At 36.6% G+C, this 20,839-nt stretch overlaps 1 protein-coding gene across 1 annotated transcript in view; it reads right to left on the bottom strand.

Moving 5' to 3' along the window:
* The window catches only part of LOC109092045 (protein 4.1-like), a 68,671-nt gene that overhangs the window by 20,913 nt on the left and 26,919 nt on the right, over positions 1-20,839 (bottom strand). Inside the window, 8 exon segments of the mRNA XM_042745689.1 lie at positions 6,417-6,455; positions 7,669-7,743; positions 8,205-8,449; positions 11,978-12,153; positions 12,262-12,359; positions 12,947-13,099; positions 13,835-13,922; positions 14,120-14,338. Of these exon segments, the coding sequence (XP_042601623.1) occupies positions 6,417-6,455; positions 7,669-7,743; positions 8,205-8,449; positions 11,978-12,153; positions 12,262-12,359; positions 12,947-13,099; positions 13,835-13,922; positions 14,120-14,338 (1,093 nt within the window).

Below are 20,839 nucleotides of genomic sequence, written 5' to 3'. Positions count from 1 at the left end.
CAAAGTTACAGCAAGCAGTTTAGCAATTAAAAAACAATTGTAAACTAAACCATTCCCTGATTAAATATTCATGCGCTTCGTACAGCTGTTGTGTTTATTTTCAGTGTCCCAGGGAAAGTATTAAAAATGTCAAATGGTGACAGAAAACATATTATCTAGATATAAGAGACAGTGTTATTGTGGTTTTTGTACATTAGCTGATTTATGTGGTGACAATTTCACAAGTGGACAGTTCTGTACACATGCTTTAATTATCCAATCAATAGTACTGAGCTGTTTAGCCATGACATCAAGTTGTGGCCAAACCAGAAGGTTAATTCTAGAAATTTGACTACTCAGGATTAATTTAATAATGTGAACATTGTGAACAGAAAACAAGATAACACAGGGATATGACTGGGTTATTCGTTTCAAGTGTGAAAAGCCCATTAGAAATATTTAGAAAAGGTAATGGCAAGAGTCTACTGTAAAAATTAAACAAAGGCAATCGTGCTAAGAGCCTAACATGCTCTAAAAGGCATATAACGTTGCTTCAATTAAATAAATGTTACTCATTAAAAAGCCTTTTTTATGAGATCAACTACTGGCTACATTTTTGGATCGGCTCAATTTTCCCAAAAAAAAAACAAAACATAAAAACATTTAATATAAAAGAAGCAAAAAATAAAAAAAAAAAAATAATTCCCAATCATATATTTAATAAAATAGTGCTAAGCAAACAGAGAATAAATAGAAGCAAGTACTTGCATTACAGTTAGTGAGGTAAATAGTGCATGCCAAGCCTTTAGGGTTAAGCTACAAAACAAACACAAAAAAGAGAGTGTGGTGAGAAGAATAAAGAAAGAAACAAGATGAAACAGAATCTCATGCAGTGATACAAACAGCAGCAGCAAAAACAAGACATTTCCAGAGTTTGCATACAAACCTCCAACATTAAATTGCTATGTCTGATATAAAGAGTTTCACCCTCAATTTTTCTCTTTTCTGTGAAGAACAGGAAAAAAATAGAGTTGGCTGTGTTTTGAACGTTGAGAAAGTCATGAAATGATTCTTGGGTAATTTTTAAGGTTTGATCTGCAGTTGCATTCAGTGTGGGGACGTGGAGGGATGGAGACAAATCAAATATGGATGAACCTCAGCAGCCGCGGCTAGACAGAGAGGAGAGGGCAGAGGTCAGGGGTGACTGTGAGGTCAGGGATAATTGTGCAGTGGGTAAAGTTATGAAAGTGTAATGAGGTATCAGTTTAAAATTAAACTTCTGTTTGCCATTATTGGTGAAACACTATGTATTTCCTGTGCAACTCTCTGGTGTTATCAAAACAGCATCTTGACCAAGCAACACTGGCTTAAAGGGATAGTTCACCCAAAAATCAAAATTATGTCATTAATGACTCACCCTCACGTCGTTCCAAACCCGTGAGACCTCCGTTCATCTTCGGAACACAGTATAAGATATTTTAGATTTAGTCCGAGAGCTTTCTGTCCCTCCATTGAGAATGTATGTACGGTATACTGTCCACGTCCAGAAAGGTAATAAAAACATCTTCAAAGTAGTCCATGTGACATCAGAGGGTCCGTTAGAATTTTTTGAAGCATCGAAAATACATTTTGGTCCAAAAATATCAAAAACTACGACTTTATTCAGCATTGACTTCTCTCCCGGGTCTGTTATGAGCGCGTTCACAGCACTGCAGTTTAGTGATATCCGGTTCGCGAACTAATCACTTGATGTAACCGGATCTTCTTGAACCAGTTCACCAAATCGAACTGAATCGTTTGAAACGGTTCGCGTCTACAATAAGCATTAATCCACAAGTGACTTAAGCTGTTAACTTTTTTTAAACATGGCTGACACTCCCTCTGAGTTCAAATAAACCAATATCACGGAGTAATTCATTTACTCAAACAGTACACTGACTGAACTGAGCCAGATAACGAACGAAACATTGACTCGTTCTCGAGTCAAGAACCGGTTGCATCGGTTTTTCGGATCACTAGGTAGTGATGGGAAGTTCTGTTCTTCTCCGCGAACCGGTTCTTTCGGACAGTTTGATTCAATAAACCGGTTGCCGAAAACGGTTCACCAGTTCTTTTGCGCTCGACGTAATGACTTCATTGGCGATGATTGCCCTTGATTCAAGCCCTCGGTTTACCCGCGCTCATAACATTAGCACAGAATCAGTTCAGAATCAATCACCAAAAGAACCAGTTCGGTTCAGACGCGCTGTGTGTCAGTCTGCATCACGCATGCGCAGTATCATCAGCTCCTCGGTTCTCGAACCGGACGCGTCCGACAGAAACGGTTCTTGACTCGAGAACGAGTCAATGTTTCGTTCGTTATCTGGCTCGGTTCAGTCAGTGTACTGTTTGAGTAAATGAATTACTCCAAAATGTATTTTCGATGCTTCAAAAAATTCTAACGGACCCTCTGATGTCACATGGACTACTTTGAAGATGTTTTTGTTACCTTTCTGGACGTGGACAGTATACCGTACATACATTCTCAATGGAGGGACAGAAAGCTCTCAGACTAAATCTAAAATATCTTATACTGTGTTCCGAAGATGAACGGAGGTCTCACGGGTTTGGAACGACATGAGGGTGAGTCATTAATGACATAATTTTGATTTTTGGGTGAACTATCCCTTTAATCTGTGTAAATCTTGTCTTGTTGTAAACTGTATAGCAGTGACTTTGTCCATATATTTTTTTTTTTTTGATAATCTGTAAAACCACACATACCAGTCAAAGGTTTGGACATACGTGACTGAATATTCATTTCTGGTGGGCTTTTGATCTAGTGAAAAAAAAAGTGTGCTTATTGTATTGAATGTGCATTTGTAGTGTACCTCAAATCTCAATATATTTCAGTATATTAAAAAAAAAAATAATAATACTGAAATAAAAGACCACATAAGTGTACTTTCATATGTTTCTTAACACTTTTTAAAAGTGCACTTTATAATAAGTTCAAATTAAGTTTTACTTAAAAGTGCATTTTAAATTTTGGTAATAATCTTTTGTTGTTCTTATCTAAGTTTCTGAACCAACTCAGGCCACAAGTGATGGTGATCATAGACATATACAATGTATTGTGTGCTTTAGCTTTACCTAGCATATGGTTCTGTGTAAAAAAAAGTAGCCAATCATGTATGGTCTAGGCCTATTTGAAAGGTGTTTCTACTGGTTTTGGGAATGACATACTGCGTGTGCTGTCAGGCGAGAGCACATCTTTAGAGAGCCTATCTCTATTGGAAAAGAGACCCATTGCTCTGATTTCTTCTTTCCTGCAAATGTTATCATTGCAAAAGCATCCAACTACACAAAAAGATCAACAATATTTCAGACACTGGCAAACTGAGGAGTCATTCACCTCTTCCCTCCGACATCCTCCCTAATGGCTGACAACTTTGCCCATTTTTCACAGATACAGTAACAATCAGCAGCAGGCAAATTCAACACAACAAACTTAAAACACCTACGACTCACATGCGAATCTCTATTCTTCTCTTATGGAGGCAGAGGTCTCTAAATTTCTCCTCTCCAACCATCCTACCACCAGCCCCATTGATCCAATTCCCTCCCATCTTTAATAAGCCATCTCTCCTACACTTTAACCTGCACTCACATCCATCATAAATGCATCACTACGCACTGGCACTCTTCCCAACATATTCAAGCTGACTTGTGCAACCGACACTAAATACCAGACCACCTGCAGACTAGTCTCTTCTCCAGTTCACTGCAAAAAACACTTGAGCAAGATATTTTCTTCTTTCTTCCCACAGAACAAGTTGCTGGACAGCAAATCAGTGAGGATTTGGCTTGATTGAATTGATTACAAAGTGGACATTTAACAGATACATCCTTGACTGAAGCCTTTGTGGGTGGAAAGGACATAATCCGTCTTCATTTTGTTCAACTTGTATGCTGCCTTTGACAATGTCTTTTTTCTAACCTCTCCAACTTGGGCATCACAAACAAGTAGAGAAAGGCTCCTAAGTCCTACCTTACAGGTCGATTCTTCAGGGGATCATGAGGTATCAACTAACCATAGGGGTACCACAGGGATCAGTGCTTGGCCCCTTCTTCTTTTCAGTATATACATTTATACTACTGGGATCATCCAGGATGTGTTTTTTGTTTTGTTTTTTGTTTTTCAGGAAAACAGGTATGTCCAAACCTCTAACTGGGTTTTTAGTGTACATAGTGTATACTAGTGTATACAGGTGCTGGTCATATAATTAGAATATCATCAAAAAGTTTATTTCACTAATTCCATTCAAAAAGTGAAACTTGTATATTATATTTATTCATTACACACAGACTGATATATTTCAAATGTTTATATCTTTTAATTTTGATGTTTATAACTGACAACTAAGGAAAATCCCAAATTCAGTATCTCAAAAAATTAAATTAGAATATTGTGAAAAGGTTCAATATTGAAGACACCTGGTGCCACACTCTAATCAGTTAATTAACTCAAAACACCTGCAAAGCCTTTAAATTGTCTCTCAGTCTAGTTATGTAGGCTACACAATCATGGGGAGGACTGCTGAATTGACAGTCCAAAAGGCGACCATTGACACCTTGCACAAGGAGGGCAAGACACAAAAGGTCATTGCAAAAGAGGCTGGCTGTTCACAGAGCTCTGTGTCCAGGCACATTAATAGAGAGGCGAAGGGAAGGAAAAGATGTGATAGAAAAAATGTGTACAAGCAATAGGGATAACCGCACCCTGGAGAGGATTGTGAAACAAAACCCATTCAAAAATGTGGGGGAGAGTCACAAAGAGTGGACTGCAGCTGGAGTCAGTGCTTCAAGAACCACTACACAAAGACATATGCAAGACACAGGTTTCAACTGTCGCATTCCTTGTGTCAAGCCACTCTTGAACAACAGACAGCGTCAGAAGCGTCTCGCTTCAAAAAGTACTGGACTGCTGCTGAGTGGTCCAAAGTTATGTGCTCTGATGAAAGTAAATTTTTGCATTTTCTCTGGATATCAGGGTCCCAGAGTCTGGAGGAAGAGAGGAGAGGCACACAATCCACATTTCTTGAGGTCCTGTGTAAAGTTTCCACAGTCAGTGATGGTTTGTGGTGCCATGTCATCCGCTGGTGTTGGTCCACTGTGTTTTCTGAGGTCCAAGGTCAACGCAGCCGTATACCAGGAAGTTTTAGAGCACTTCATGCTTCCTGCTGCTGACCAACTTTATGGAGATGCAGATTTCATTTTCCAACAGGACTTGGCCCCAGGACACAGTGCCAAAGCTTCCAGTACCTGGTTTAAGGACCATGGTATCCCTGTTCTTAATTGGCCAGCAAACTCGCCTGACCTTAACCCCATAGAAAATCTATGGGGTATTGGGAGGAGGAAGATGCGATATGCCAGACCCAACAATGCAGAAGAGCTGAAGGCCACTATCAGAGCAACCTGGGCTCTCATAAACACCTGAGCAGTGCCACAGACTGATCGACTCCATGCCACGCCGCATTGCTGCAGTAATTCAGGCAAAAGGAGCCCCAACTAAGTATTGAGTGCTGTACATGCTCATACTTTTCATTTTTATACTTTTTAGTTGGCCAAGATTTCTAAAAATCCTTTCTTTGTATTGGTCTTAAGTTATATTCTAATTTTCTGAGATACTGAATTTGGGATTTTCCTTAGTTATCACCAATAATCATCAAAATTAAAAGAAATAAACATCTGAAATATATCAGTCTGTGTGTAATGAATGAATATAATATACAAGTTTCACTTTTTGAATGGAACTAATAAAATAAATCAACTTTTTGATGATATTCTAATTATATGACCAGCACCTGTATAAAGTGCAAACACTGTTCTGTAGTTTTGTTATACATTATGAGCATATTACAGTTGACAGATCTACAGTTTTGAACAAGCTTTAAATTATTTCTCTAAGTTTCTCTAAATTGATTTATTCTTAAAAATTGAAGTCTGATTGAAAGTTTTTCTTTCAATTAGTACTTATCTCAGTTGGTTTTAGAGTTGAAGTAACTCGGGTTTGAAGCAGGAGAACACAGTTTATCTTCTAAAAACGATTTTGTCTATGTAAAAGACAGAGCATGCCAGGGACAATGCATGCTAGAGTAAATGCCACAATAACAATGCAAAAGTTCATTTGAACTTCACTCATATTGAACACTTTCCTCATTCCGTAAACCTCAGTTTGTACTGACTCACTGTCGCTGCCTGAATAGGTTAATATCTGACAGCTACAGTGCTGTCTGGTACAGCCAAACTCATACAAGTGCAAGCAAGATACAGCCAAAGCAGATGAGAAAACAATAATAAAATAATTTTTTGTTGTAAAACATGGGCAGTGAGGAGATGATGAGTACAATGGCATCGTCCTCATGCTGCGATATCCATACGGAACAAGCTCTGACCTTCCTCATGCGCACCATCTCTGTGTCCGCCCGTGGCGACTGTTCAGACCCCAGAGGGGAAGGAAGAGAGCATGTGAGTGTTTATGAAACAAGTTACTTTTCTACTCACTTACCAGTGAAAAAAGCATGATTCACAATGGTTGTGATTTCTTTACAGCTGTTTATGTATGTCTTATAGTATGTAATATTGTCAGAATGCTCTAATATACAGTTTAACACAAATATCTGCTGATGATCTATTATTGAAAGTCATATTACTAATATTACATATTACGAATTGATCCTTCGCTAAGCCCCACCTTAACATTTCTGACCAATCCAACGCTCCATTTTTACATTTTACATTTATGCATTTGGTTGACACTTTTATCCAAATCGACTCTTTTATAAGTCTCTTATGCTCTCCAAGGCTACATTTATATGATCAAAAATACAGTAAAAAAGTAATATAGTGAAACATTATTACAATCTAAAATACTTATTTTCAGTATATTTAAACATTTAATTTATTCCTGTGATGCAAAGCTGAATTTTCAGCAGCCATTACTCCAGTCTTCAGTGTCACATGATCTTTCAGAAACGCTCATTTGCTGGTCATTTATTAATAAAGTTTCTTATTATCAATGTTGGAAACATTTTTTCTGCTTAATATTTTTGTCTTTACTGTTGTGTCTTGACAAATAAAAAGTATTCATTTCTTTTTTAAACCATGCTTACCCTAAACTTTCAAGTGGTAGTGTATCAAAAAAATATTAAGCATCGATATTGATCAAATTTATCAACATCGATAATAATCATAAATGTTTCTTGAGCATCAAATCAGCATATTGGAATGGATCGTGTGACACTGAAGACTGGAAGAGTAAATTACATTTGAAAATATATTTTCAATTTTACTGTCTTTGCTGTACTTTTGATCAAATAAATGCAGCCTTGATAAGAATAAAGAGACTTCTTAGGACACTGAACAATATTAATTACTGCAAACTTTTAAACAGTGTATGTGTAACAAGGTATATTAATGTAAATAACTTAACATACAGCAATTATTATACATATATATAAGACTGTAGTTGTGTGACATTTTGAAAAACTTGTCTAAGCGAGAAAAAGTAATCAAAAGAGGTGAAGCTTAGTGATTGGCCAACTGTGTAAAACGTTTTTGCATATAATAACAAAATGCAGGTGGCCACTAGGGTAAATCATTGTTGTACATGCTCTTATATGTTTGGCTGAAATCATGAGCACAAACCTGGCTCTTTCTCTCCCCATTGGTGGCCGTCACCACCGGGGCATCACGGTGCCGCCGTTCTCGCCGGGCTACCGTCTGCAGCAGCACAGAGAGAGTACACATACTCCTGCTGTCTCACACAGACCTAAATATCATGGCTGTCTTGCATTTGTGGTCACAAGCGAAGATGCATTTTGTTGCTAATTTGTGCTGTTTTTTATGCCGAGCTTGGTGAGAATAAGCCATATTGCTTTATGAACACTTAGTCCAACAATTCGAAAGTCAGGAAGAAGTCTGTGCTACAGGTTTATAAAAATAGGTTTATCCTTAAACATTTGCTTAAGTTGTGTTTAAGTTTCCAGTGCTTTTAGCTGTACTAACACATAGAATGGGGGAAAATGTAGACTCTAAAATGATCTAAAACAATATATAATTTTGTTTAAACAAAAAATAAATAGTATAAATTATGATTTAAAATATCATTTCATTAATTTCACACTGAAAAAGCTAAAGTATAAATATTTGAGTGTTATTTAGCACATTTGTGTGTGTCATACCTTGATTTCAGGTGTGCCCTCTGCTTTGGTGCTGTGTGTTCTGGAGCCATCTGTCACATGGGCCTCTGCCTTCACCTCACTCTTCCTCTCAGTGGAGCGTGGACGGCCCGTGGGTGTGGACGTCTCTTTACGGTCAGTGCGGGCGGCAGATGCTACTGGGGAAGGAGCCATGTCCCCTGGGGAGATGGGAGACATGATGGGAGCGCTGACGGGACGGGTGTTCTTATCTGGGGTCGAGACCATGGCTGTCAGAGAGAAACGTATGGGACAGAGGAGAAAGAAAAAAAAATGTTATGCTTATGTCATAGACTATAAATAAATATTCACTTTAACATACTGTAGACAATGTCAATTGTTTGAGTTTTGCCTGCTGTACAACCAGTTTGGGTGTTTGCTCTGCAACATGGTACAATTTTAAGGCCATCAAATACACATTCTTGGCCTTATTGTGATTATTATAGGATAATGCAATCCTAAATCGGTTGCAAAAAGCAACTCTCACTGACATGAACATACTTATGTGAGAACTATACTGTTCAGATATTTAATTGCATGTTTATTAAATATAAATAAAAATGTATTATATATAAATTATACTACATGCAATTAGCTGAATGAACTTCACAGTGCTTTTTGATTTACTTAAGACTTAAGTACATCTTTATATGAAACTTAATATACAGTAATTATTCTATTGTATTGAAATATGGTTAAAATGTACTGCTGAATGTACAATAATATATGATAAACTAAAATATCTGTCATTTTTTATTGAAATTTGTATGTACAGAATATATATTATAGCTTAAATGTAAAATGGAAAAACACACTACAATTAAAATTATTTAACAAATTAAAATAAGCATACTACTTTAAATCAGAACAAACGATTATTAAAATAGATTGTAAAAGTATTTTAATTTTTATATTATTACAAAGTACACATTTTAAAAATGTACTTAAGCATGTTAAGAAACAGTCATGAAAGTGTGTGTCTTTTAGTTAACTCAAGTGGCCTTTTATTTCATTAATATTATATTAATCTGCACGTACATTTAAAAAAAAAAAAGTATACTTTTAAGATTTGAAGCACACTACAAGTGCACATTCCACACAATTAAGCACACTTCGTTTTTTACACAAGGGTTAAAAAATCTAAAAATATCTCCAGGATCATATAAACACAGTAAAAAATGTTGTTGTTTTTTGTAAGAGCTGAATGTTTAGGAGGAAAGAAGATCAAGCTGAGGGGATAAATCTCTACCTCTGGTCAGGGTTTCAGAAAGAGTACAGCCCAGGAGCACAAACCAATCCACCTGAACTGTTTCTTTCCATGATATATATTTTTTTAGTTTCGGCTCTAGGACATTGATGCCTTTTGAATTGATCAAGCTCCTGTCAGACTGTGGGAGATGCTCTGGGCTAATACTGACCTGCCAATCAAAGACAACCCCAACAAACATAAGAACAACTGCTTAGGTACTCCGAACCTCACTCTGCATGGACTTTAATGTCTTCACAGATGCATTCTGGGAGTTGTGTTTCACAAAAATTAACAATACCAAACTTAAAAGCCTCAGGAAGCATCTTGTCAATCAATCTACTAATCAAAACAGCAATCTGTCTTGCTTTTCCTTCTACAAGTATTTCAGAGAGGGTCGTTTGCTGATTGCATCAACTGACTATGTAGGATTCATGGAGTTTTTATGTAAATAACCTACAGTCTGCAGAAAGTAATTAAATCTGTGCCCGTGTTCTACCTGAGGCCTGAATGGTTAAATTAGCAGTGGGTTAACCAGGGTTGTTTTTCTGGATCACACCCCTGCTGTGATTTCTCTCCCACAGTGAGCTCACCTGCACTGCCTAAAGCAAGCACGGTTTATTTATACCACAAGAAATCACCTCCACTTTTCCTCAGAGACACTCTGGCTCCGTTCCAAACTCTAGTGAGATGTCACTGTCCACACAGGCTGCTGCCTTAATCGAAATGCACCTCAAGAGACGCTCTCCATACCACCTCTGAACAGCTGATTCCAATGGGGTAACACTTTATTTTAAGAATCAATTCTCACTATTAACTAGTTGCTAATAAGTATACATATTACTAGCATATTGGCTGTTTATTAGTACTTATAAAGCACATATTTATGCATTGTTCTGCATGACCATATTTTAGATCCCTCAAACCTTCCCACACCTAAACTTAACAACAATGTAATTAACTGTTAATAAGCAACGAATTTGGGATTTGTTCATGAAAAACTCTTAGTTAACAGTGAATATGTGTTCCCTATTCTAAAGTGTTACCGATGAAATAAATATTTCTAAATACAGTACTTTCTAGTACTAAATAAATGCTATTAATTAAAATGCATTGCTTCTTGACTAGCCTTGTAAAAAAACAATATATATATATATATATATATATATATATTAAATTGTACTTCAAAGCTTAAATTATTTTTTAAATGATTTGCATGTTATCTAATATTATTAAAATAAAACACCACTTAACTGCACTTAACAGAGAGAAATGTTTCTTAACACATTTAAGCACAATTAAAAAGTTGACTTTTTATAATAGTGTCAGTCGAATTAAGTTTTGATTAAAGTACATTTAAAATCATTGTGTTTTAATCTATTGCTGTGTTCTAAAGTCCATGTGTTGACTAAAATCACATGTAAAATACTTGATTATAACTGATTTAACTAATTAAAATCTTAAAATAACTAGTTTTAACTGTAGTGTGTTATTCAATATTACATGTAAAGTTAGTATATTTTAAATGTTAGTATAATTTGAAATACATGAAATACAAGTTTTAATAGAAATAGAAATAGAAAAGTATATTTAGTTTATAATAAATGCTTGTCAGTACATTCATCAGTTCACATGTTTACAATAGAAGTGCATTTGAAAGTGCATATGTACATACTTAAGTTTAGCTAAGTGCATTTATTAAAAAAAAAAAAAATTATAATACATTTTTAATTGCAGTTAACAGTGTGCCAAAACATTACATAATACATTTAGCTCACATTTAAGTTTATTCTTTGAAAATACATTATTTCTGTTATTTTTGTCAAGTGCTCTTGATTATAGGAAGAGAAAATATGCTAGGGTCTGTATAGTGGGATTTGTATTTTTTCCCATCAAGTATGAAATGCTGTTTTTGAATTCAGCTAAATGGAGGCATCCTATAGAGCAGCCTGAGTGTGAAATGGACTTGACACGGTTTGAGTCACATTTCGGAAATACACTACTGTCAACATGACTTAGCTAAAATTTCAGGCACAAAATGGCCAGCAGGGGTCAAAACCTACGCTTGAAGACTGAGAAAGCTGTCCAGCATCAGGTTGTTAGTGAGAGAGTCTCTATGTGTCCTTCAGCCCAAAGCCAGCAGAGACAAATGACTTCTGCTCACAGCTCAAATAAAAACAGATGCTTGCGGCACAGCTTACATAAAGAGTCTGAACTTCCCTATGAGGAGTGCATTAGAGAACTGGAGAAACAGAGATTGAAAGAGAAAACAGGATCATCCGCCTCTATTTTCAACATAACCAAAAGTATCCATACGCAATCAGATCAGACTAAAGTAAATGGCAAAAAGAAAGGGAAAAAATTTTGATAGTCCACTTTAAACATTCTGCTGACTATAAGTAACTCTACTGATACTCTAATGACTGCTAGTTGACATGTAGTTGCAAAGTTACTTACTATAGATAGTAGAGTTTCTAAAGTGGACTATCAAAGTAAAGGAGAATAAACACACCTCCATCTAAGCTGCGAGACGCCCTCTTACTGGCGGAGCGCTGGAAATGAGGAGCGGGTCTGTCGATCATGGAGCTGGCCTGGCGGGTCTGGGCTTGAGTTCGGCCGCTGTAGCGGAACTTCGATCCCAGAGCCAGGAACTTCCTGGGAGTGGTGGCCGCTTCTGTGGACGTCAACCTGAGACAACAGAGTTCATCTCTCTTCACAATGTACTTGGACTCATGAATTCACAAAAACACACTAAGATGGGAATACATGCTGTGATGTGTTGTCTGATATTCATACCTGAAGAATGTGTGATGCTCCACACACACTTTCCACAGTTTCTTGGCGGCCTTGTAGTTGGGCAGTTTAAAGCCAATGGCGCTTTCATAATGTTCCAGCTAAAAAAATTAAAAAATAAATTATGAAATACCATACAACTAACAAAAAAAATTATATTTAGTATATGTGAGTATATATGTGCACCTTCTTGCACATAAAGATGTCGTGTTTAATCTTTGATTTTAATTTCCAGTTAATTGTACTGAGTGAGAAAAAAAGACAAATCATTACATTATAAAATGCACAATTTGAAAGGTCAATTAATGTATGTTTCACACATCAGTATCTGGGTAAAATTATGAAACAATGGTTAAAACTGAAACAATGAAATTATTTTTAAAAAATTAAGGAGCTGTCATATTGTTTTTTAATATGTAGTTTGATTACATTTTCACATTTAATTTTATTTAAAAGAACAGAAATTAGCTACACAGATTTTAAAAAAATTTAAAAATATTTATTTTAATGAATGTAAAATAATTATATTAACAATGATTTAAAATTAGAAAATAAAACTCATTAAATGAAAACAAATTATTAAACATTTATATATATATATATATATATATATATATATATATATATATATATATATATATATATCTCACATCTTGCAACATTAAAAAAAAATGTATATCAAACTTACGTCAGATGGCCTTATCTTGATGAAGAAACTGCTGCGTTTGTAGGAGACTTTGAGAACCTTTGGCCAGGGGAATCGATTAATCCTCAGCTTGTCCTTATACACCATCAGGCCACTGGAGCAAACACCCAGCATTATATCCACTCCATCCAGATCCTGACAGAAAGTGAAAAAATAACATTATATAATCTTTTGACTTGAGTTATTGAAACTCAGTGTGTAAACAAGGATTTTGCAATCACAAATCTCCACCACTTGGGGGCGACCTTGTTTCTCTTTTAAAAAAATGAATCCATAATTTATTTAAATCCATGGCTTGATGCAAACAGATTGACCTGGTTTCAACTACCAAATCTGAGCAGTGACAGGACATGCAATGCTTTTATCACAAGCACTCCTGTGAGATGAAGGACATTTCAGTCTAACCAGTGCTTTTGCAGATTGATGACTTCACATAAAGTACGCAGTGGTTTAATCAGTGCCGGGGAAAGTCACATTGTCTAACTGGGACATGCAATTGAATCTATTTTAAGTCACAGCACGCCTCAGTAAATGGAGACTTAATGTATTTATGTAATGTAAATGTATTTATTATTATCATCCAATCAACAACCAACAACTTTGTGTAAAGTATTTAAATAAAATAGGTTTTATGCCATTTTAGCATATAATTGATTTAATTATTCCAAATTATTTAGAAAATATTATATCATGAATTTTATACTGTATTGCAAAGATTGCAAACCTCATAAAAAAGACAATAAAACAACTAAGGTAATAGCTAGTGGGGCAATTTTCTAAAGGTTAACCATTTTTATTTAGTTTTTTGTGTATTTTTATTATTATTAAATTTTGTATTTATTGTAAGGATCTCCAGTTAATCTACTGTACCTTTGCCTGGTGGAGATCAACCCCATACATGGCCAGTTTTTTAGCATTCTCCAGGAACATCATATCAGCCTGAGCCGGACTCATAGATCTGTAGAAAAACAAATAAACAAACAAACAAAAACTAGTTATGACAACATACTTTGCTACAGAAAAGTAAAGTGCATAATGTTTTAATGCTAGCCTTTTATTTCAGCTGCATTTACAAATATTTCCCAAGCATCCATTTATGATAAGAGCATACATGTTTAAATCATCAGCGCACCAGTAAGAAGCAGTCGTGATCACCTGTATGTGCGGTGAAGCTCCATGACTTTCTCCTCCAGCTCCTTGGTCTGTCCTGGGATGAGCTGGAGCTCCTTGGCATAGTCAGTGCCGTGCACCTCGGGGTCGTACTCGCCCAGCTCAGACTGCAGGGCGTAAGATCCCAGCAGGGCCAGGGTCACGAAAGAGCAGGGCAGGCGGCTGTTCTTGATGTCCTTCCGCAGCTGCAAACACAAGTAGTACCTGCAGAGCGCAAAGACTTTCATATAAGCTCAAAAACTCTAAGACATTATGTGCCAAGTTATCACATGTTACAAGTTGGGACAATTTGTTGTTGCAAAATGTCATGCGCAGGAGTCCAGAGCTGCAACCATGACAACAGCAGTAAAGTGACGTCAGTGTGCCGCTGTGATTATTCAGGGTAAAAGGGCTTTTGTAATTTACGATTGTGATAATGAAACTGGCTAGAGAATTGCATGCTCACTTGGTAGGAAACAGCAGGAGGCTCTCCATTTTATTAATGATTTAATCTGGCAAGTATCGGAGATTAGTTTTAAAATTAGTAAGCAAGCGAGAAAGAGGAAGAGAGAGACAAACTACTAACATATATGGCAGGAACTGGATATTAGTAAGGATGACAATTGTGAGGAATTTAATTCTTCTGGTTCTGCTTCTAAATGTAAATTCATTTCTTTTTTTATTAAACTTGTAAATCTAGTAGCAGTGCCAGTGCTGAATGCACATTTGATACAGGGTACTTCAGTAGGGTTTCCACTTGCTTTGGCTACTCACATGTCCTGCTGTTAGGGCTGCATAATATAGGAAAACTTCTACTATGATTGAGATGATATTGTAGGGCAATGCATCTGCATATAAAAATCTGAAATGGTTTTATTACTCTAAAACTATGAACTACACTTTCAGAAAATCTGTATGTTAACACTTGGTTATAATCTTTACAAAAACCAACTGCTCCAATTGGTCATTGGAGCAGGCGGCAGCAGGCAAGTGTTTGCTTAATACTTTGTTTCTGCAGCTGTTGTTTAAATTGTTACTTGCTGCTTAGAAGGATTAGTTCATTTTCTACTTATTTCTACTTTTAATTTTTCATTGTAATTTGTATTTGTAATTAGAATAATAGCCTTCGGCTAAGAAGGAGCCTTTGTTATTTATATTGCTCCGTTCCTGCACTTAAGTGCGAACTTTAGTTTCGATTTGAGCAATTGCCCTGCTATAGGCTTTTGGGTGTGCTAAATAACAAGGCAGCCACAGCTGTATTCTCTGAAGTGTTGCTGTGTATTTATTTGTTATCTGACACGGAAGCCTTCATAACTCGTGTTCAGCCTCCTCCTGTGAAGACCTATTAAGTATAAAGAGTATAAAGACCTGCGACTTTTTCCTGCGCGACTTTAACCAAGCAACGCACTTAAGTACTCTCTTTTTCCATTTTCACACTCCTTTCCGCCCTCTCTCTTCCACCTTTATCATGTGTTTCTAAAACATTCCGGTTGTCTCTAGACAATGCTTTAACATCACTCCCAGACAGCAACCTGCTAACCTGCTTCCTATCTCTACATCCTCTACTGCACCTCTTTCTTTCTCTGTGATTCTCTGGAATTGTCAGTCAGCTGTCAACAAAGCAGACTTCATTTCTGCTTTTTCTTTGCAATCCACACTCAGCATCTTGGGCATGACTGAGACCTTTCTCTCACACCCCTCGTCAGGTAGGGAGGGGGTGGGGGCAATGGTCTGCTTATTTCTGACAATAGGAAATACTCAACCCACTCTCCAATATGCAATTATAAATCATTTGAAACGCATGTGATTACTGTAACAGCACCTATAAAACTTCATGTTTTGGTAATTTACCGGCCTCCTGGGCAACTGGGCACCTTTCTAGAGAAGCTGGATGGGCTGCTGTCCTCATTCCCGGATGTTGGCAGTCTCCTTTCAGTATTTGGTGACTTTAACATTAATCTGGACAAGCCTTATGCTACAGACTTCCATTCACTCCTAGCTTCATTGATTTCAAACACATTAACACTACAAGCATGCACAAATCAGGCAACCAGCTTGACAATTTACACGCAAAATTGTACTGCAGACAACATTTTGGTAGAACCCCTACACATCTCTGACCATTTCTTCATAACATTTAACCTACGTCTTCCTACCTGTGTGCCATCAACCCCTCTACCTGTTACTTTCAGATGAAACCTACACTCCCTTTCACCCTCCCATCTTTCCTCTGTAGTATCCTCCTCTTTTCCCTCAACTACCCATTTCTCATCGCTGGATGTGAATGCAGCAACTGACACTTTATGCTCTACTTTAACCTCTTGTTTAGACAATATATGTGCTCTCTTCTCCAGGCCAGGACGGGCTGCCCATTCTAACCCCTGGTTATCTGATGCTCTTCATGAGTACTGGACCAAACTCAGGGCAGCAGAGAGAAAATGGCTCAAATCAAAAGATCTGTCTGACCTGAGTATGTATCAGTCTTTGCTTTCATCTTTCTCTGCTAAAGTCCATACTGCCAAATCTTCATATTTCCACAACAATATCAACAGCATTCCAGACACACTTAACCTCTTCAGAACATTCAATTCTCTACTCTCTCCCCCTCCACCATTTCCCACTACTTCTATAACAGCTGATGATTTTGCCACATTCTTCACAGACAAAACTGGAACAATCAGTAGTCAGTTCTCAGCCCCACACACACAGAAACTCAAACCAACCACATCTACTGCTTAAACTCCCCTTCTTCTTCTGTCCCCTTACTGAGGCAGAAGTATCAAAACTTCTCCTCTCCAGCCATCCTACAACATGCTCACTAGACCCTATTCTCTCACACCTTCTCCAAGCAATCTCCAAGCAATCTCTCCTACACAATCTTTCCACACTGCATTTTTTAAACACTTCACTTATAGATAGCTACAGACCTGTCTCTCTTTTTCCATTCATAGCAAAAACAATCAAACAAGTTGTTTTTACCCAGGTATCATTATTTCTCTCACAGAACAACCATCTGGACGCTAACCAGTCAGGTTTCAGGAGTGGCCATTCAACTGAGACTGCGCTACTGTCAGTCACTGAAGCCTTGCAGATTGCAAAATCTGATTCTAAATAATCAGTACTTATTTTGCTGGATCTTTCTGCCGCTTTTGACACTGTGAATCATCAGATCCTCCTGTCCACACTCTCATAACTGGGGATCACAGGGATTCCACTTTGCTGGTTTGAATCCTATCTCACTGGTAGGTCTTTCAGGGTGGCCTGGGGAGGGGCGGTCTCCAAAGCACATCAACTGGTCACTGGGGTTCCTCAGGGATCAGTTCTTGGACCCCTCCTCTTCTCTATATACACTACATCACTGGCTCCCATCATAAAGGGCACATGATTTCTCCTACCATTGCTATTCTGATGACACACAGTTCTATCTCTCACTTCAACCAGATGATCCAGCGGTAGCTGCACGGATCTCAGGCTGCATGGCAGACATCTCGGTATGAATGAAAGAATATCACCTACAGCTCAACCTGGCAAAGACTGAGCTTCTTGTCTACCCTGCCACTCAAACTCTACAGACTGATTTCACCATCCATCTAGGTTCATCAACAATTACTCCATCAAGTTCGGCCAGAAATATGAGTGTAATCCTTGATGACCAGCTGATTTTCAAAGACCACAGTGCAAAAAATACTCTTGCAGGTTTGCATTACCCTACATCAGAAAGATCAGGCCCTTCCTAACGGAGCATGCTGCACAACTTCTTGTCCAGGCGCTTGTCATTTCTAGGCTGGACTACTGCAATGCTCTTCTGGCTGGACTTCCATCAAGCACAATCAAACCTCTACAAATGACTCAGAATGCAGCAGCACGACTGGTCTTTAACATGTCCAAAAGAGCCCACGTCACACCTCTCTTATAAAACTGAGTATTTAGTAAAAGTATTTTTTAAAATGCTAATATTTACATTTTCATTTCATTTTTAAAATTAAATAATTGTATTTCTATTGTGAAAAGTGTTAAAATATTAAGCAAATATATTGCAAGGTGTAGGTAAAATCGAGTATTTAGTAAAAGTAGTTTTTTTCCAATGCTAATATTTACTTTCTCATTATTTCATTTTTAACATTAAACTATCAAAGTTTTACTTTAATAGACTGCCAACAAATAAATATATGTGCCACGTGTTTCAGAGTGAAGTGCAGCAATGTGTTCATTTACACATGTGCAGTTTATAATACAGTGTTTTGGTATCTCAGAATGGCTCAGTATACAGTAAATGAACAGCGTTGGGCTTCATTCCTGTCACTGATGTGAAGGATTATAGCTTAATAGAAATAAAATCTATTTCGAAAAATGGCTCAGAGCGACTACCCAATCACAAAGGCTTCAATTTAAATAAATATATGCACTGTGTATTTAAGAGTGAAGCATGGCACTGTGTTCATTTAAACACAAGCAGCTTGTGATTTGGTGTTTCACTATCTCAGACTTGATTAACAATAAATGAACAAAGTGCTGCACCTCAGGTTTTTGATGATTTTGTCAAGTTTTGCTTACTTCTGGGTACCAATTTGTCCGCAGAATATGGTTACAGTAAGAAGATTCACACACACACACACACACACACACACACACACACACACACACACACACACACACACACACACACACACAGGTTTTCCTATCATTATGGTAACATTCCAAAAGAGTAATGGGTTTTTTACTCCCCCCACACCTACAGTAACCCTACTCCAAAATACCCTTAAAAAAATGTTTTCTTTTTTTTTTCCTCATTGGACCCAAAAAAGGACAAGATTTCAGATATTGCCATCTTTGTGGGGATATTTTGTCACCATAAAATAGGGTTTACATGAACAACACACACACCCTTACAAAATAGTGATTATCATCTTAAAGATAAATCACTTTTAGTGTAAAAAATAATTCAGTGCATTTGGTTATCCCTAAATTGTAATCATGTTCTTTAGAAACTATATATTTACTGAAGCTATATCTATAGATGCTCCAAATGATTCACTGATTAACAATTAAGATGAGTTTCAATAATAGACAAGTGTTTTAAACTGAAAGAGAAGTCATGCAAATATAAGGTCTGATAGTAATAGCTTTATGAAAGACAGTTACTGTGAATGAAACTTTTAAATACTGTAGATGAAACACTTATTTTGTGTAGTGAAAAGGATATTTTGTGATTGTGTGTATTATACTAACACAACTGAAAATATGCTGAAATGTTTGAAAGTGGACTTTTGATGATCTGTTTTGATATTAGTACTAAGAGTTTTAAAAATGTATCAATTGCTTGTGCCAAAGTAATTAACAAAAAACCCTGTAATATCTTCTGTGGGCATTCATTTCTACATTAACTGTGAACGGATCACTTTCAGATGCACACCTCACTATTGGGGTCGGTTTGCAGTTGGCATTTCACAGTTGTTCACAGTTTTAAGTCAAGGTGAACATGTATAAATGTCTTTCATAAACATCATAATGTCATCAGCCTTACCTATTTAACCATATCAACTCACTGAGTAACAGAAAATAATATACCTGCTCACACATGTACTCGTGCTGCATTGCAATGCACTCAGAAGAGGGAATGCTTACTCTTAAAGGGGCCACATCTTTATTCACTCATTACCTTGGTTCAGGAAGAGTTTATAATGAAAGTCATGTTTAGTGATAGTTTAAAGATAATTAATCATGAATTTGTTTAAAATATAAAATTACTACTAATAATAAATCATTTCCAATCACTAGCCCATGTACAATGTAGCTAATAGTAGGACACTCTTAAATCGGAATTTACTATTTGTGTATTCTGTTAGGCTTACGGCAATTTTAGCACTTTCATGGAGTGTAGCAGCAGTATCATAGAATTCAGATTGCATTATTAGCGAATTGTTAATAGCAGTATGCATAGCAAATCAATTCAAATTATTACTGTTGTTTATAGCAGAGGCAGCAGAAAGTATCTGTTTGCATGAAATTTCAGTGATAGCACATGAGGTAAGTAACTCTTTAAAATTGAAATAGGCTTTTATACAGAGATTTTGTGATCTCTTTAAACAAAAAATGCATAAACTATTTATAATAAATTAGTATTAAAATGATTATAGTACCTAGTTTAATAAAGACACTTCTAAGTCTAAGTACTTTCATGCAGCTGTAGCATCAGTATACATAGCTATTCAGATCGCAATTTTAAGCGAATTTAATAGCAGCAGAATGGCATAGCAAATTCAGATGCAATGTTAGAATAAAGCAACCAATTATAATTGATAATACAACAGGGGCAGCAGAAAGTTCTTTAGTTGCATGACATTTCAGTGATAATGCATGGATGGGCTACAGCAATTCTAGTACTTTCAAAAAATGTAGCAGCTATATCCACAGAATTTCAGCTTGCATTATTAGCGAATTATTAATAGCAGTATGCATAGTAAATCAAATTATGCTTTCAGTTGCGGCAGCAGTAGGTAGACTGTAGTTGCTGAAGTTTCAGTGACTAAAAATGGATGGTATGTGAACTCTTCATCGAATAGGCATCATTTGCATATTGTTTATTTAAAAGGGGCTATAGCAATTTTGAATACCTTTGTGCAGCTGTAGCAGCAGTATGCATATATATATATATATATATATATATATATATATATATATATATATTTAGGTCGCATGTAGTGAATTTAATCTTAGCAGCATGCA

This window comes from Cyprinus carpio, chromosome B19 (assembly GCF_018340385.1).
Source record: "Cyprinus carpio isolate SPL01 chromosome B19, ASM1834038v1, whole genome shotgun sequence".
Lineage (NCBI taxonomy): Eukaryota > Metazoa > Chordata > Actinopteri > Cypriniformes > Cyprinidae > Cyprinus > Cyprinus carpio.
This window is presented reverse-complemented; position numbering and strand designations above follow the sequence as displayed.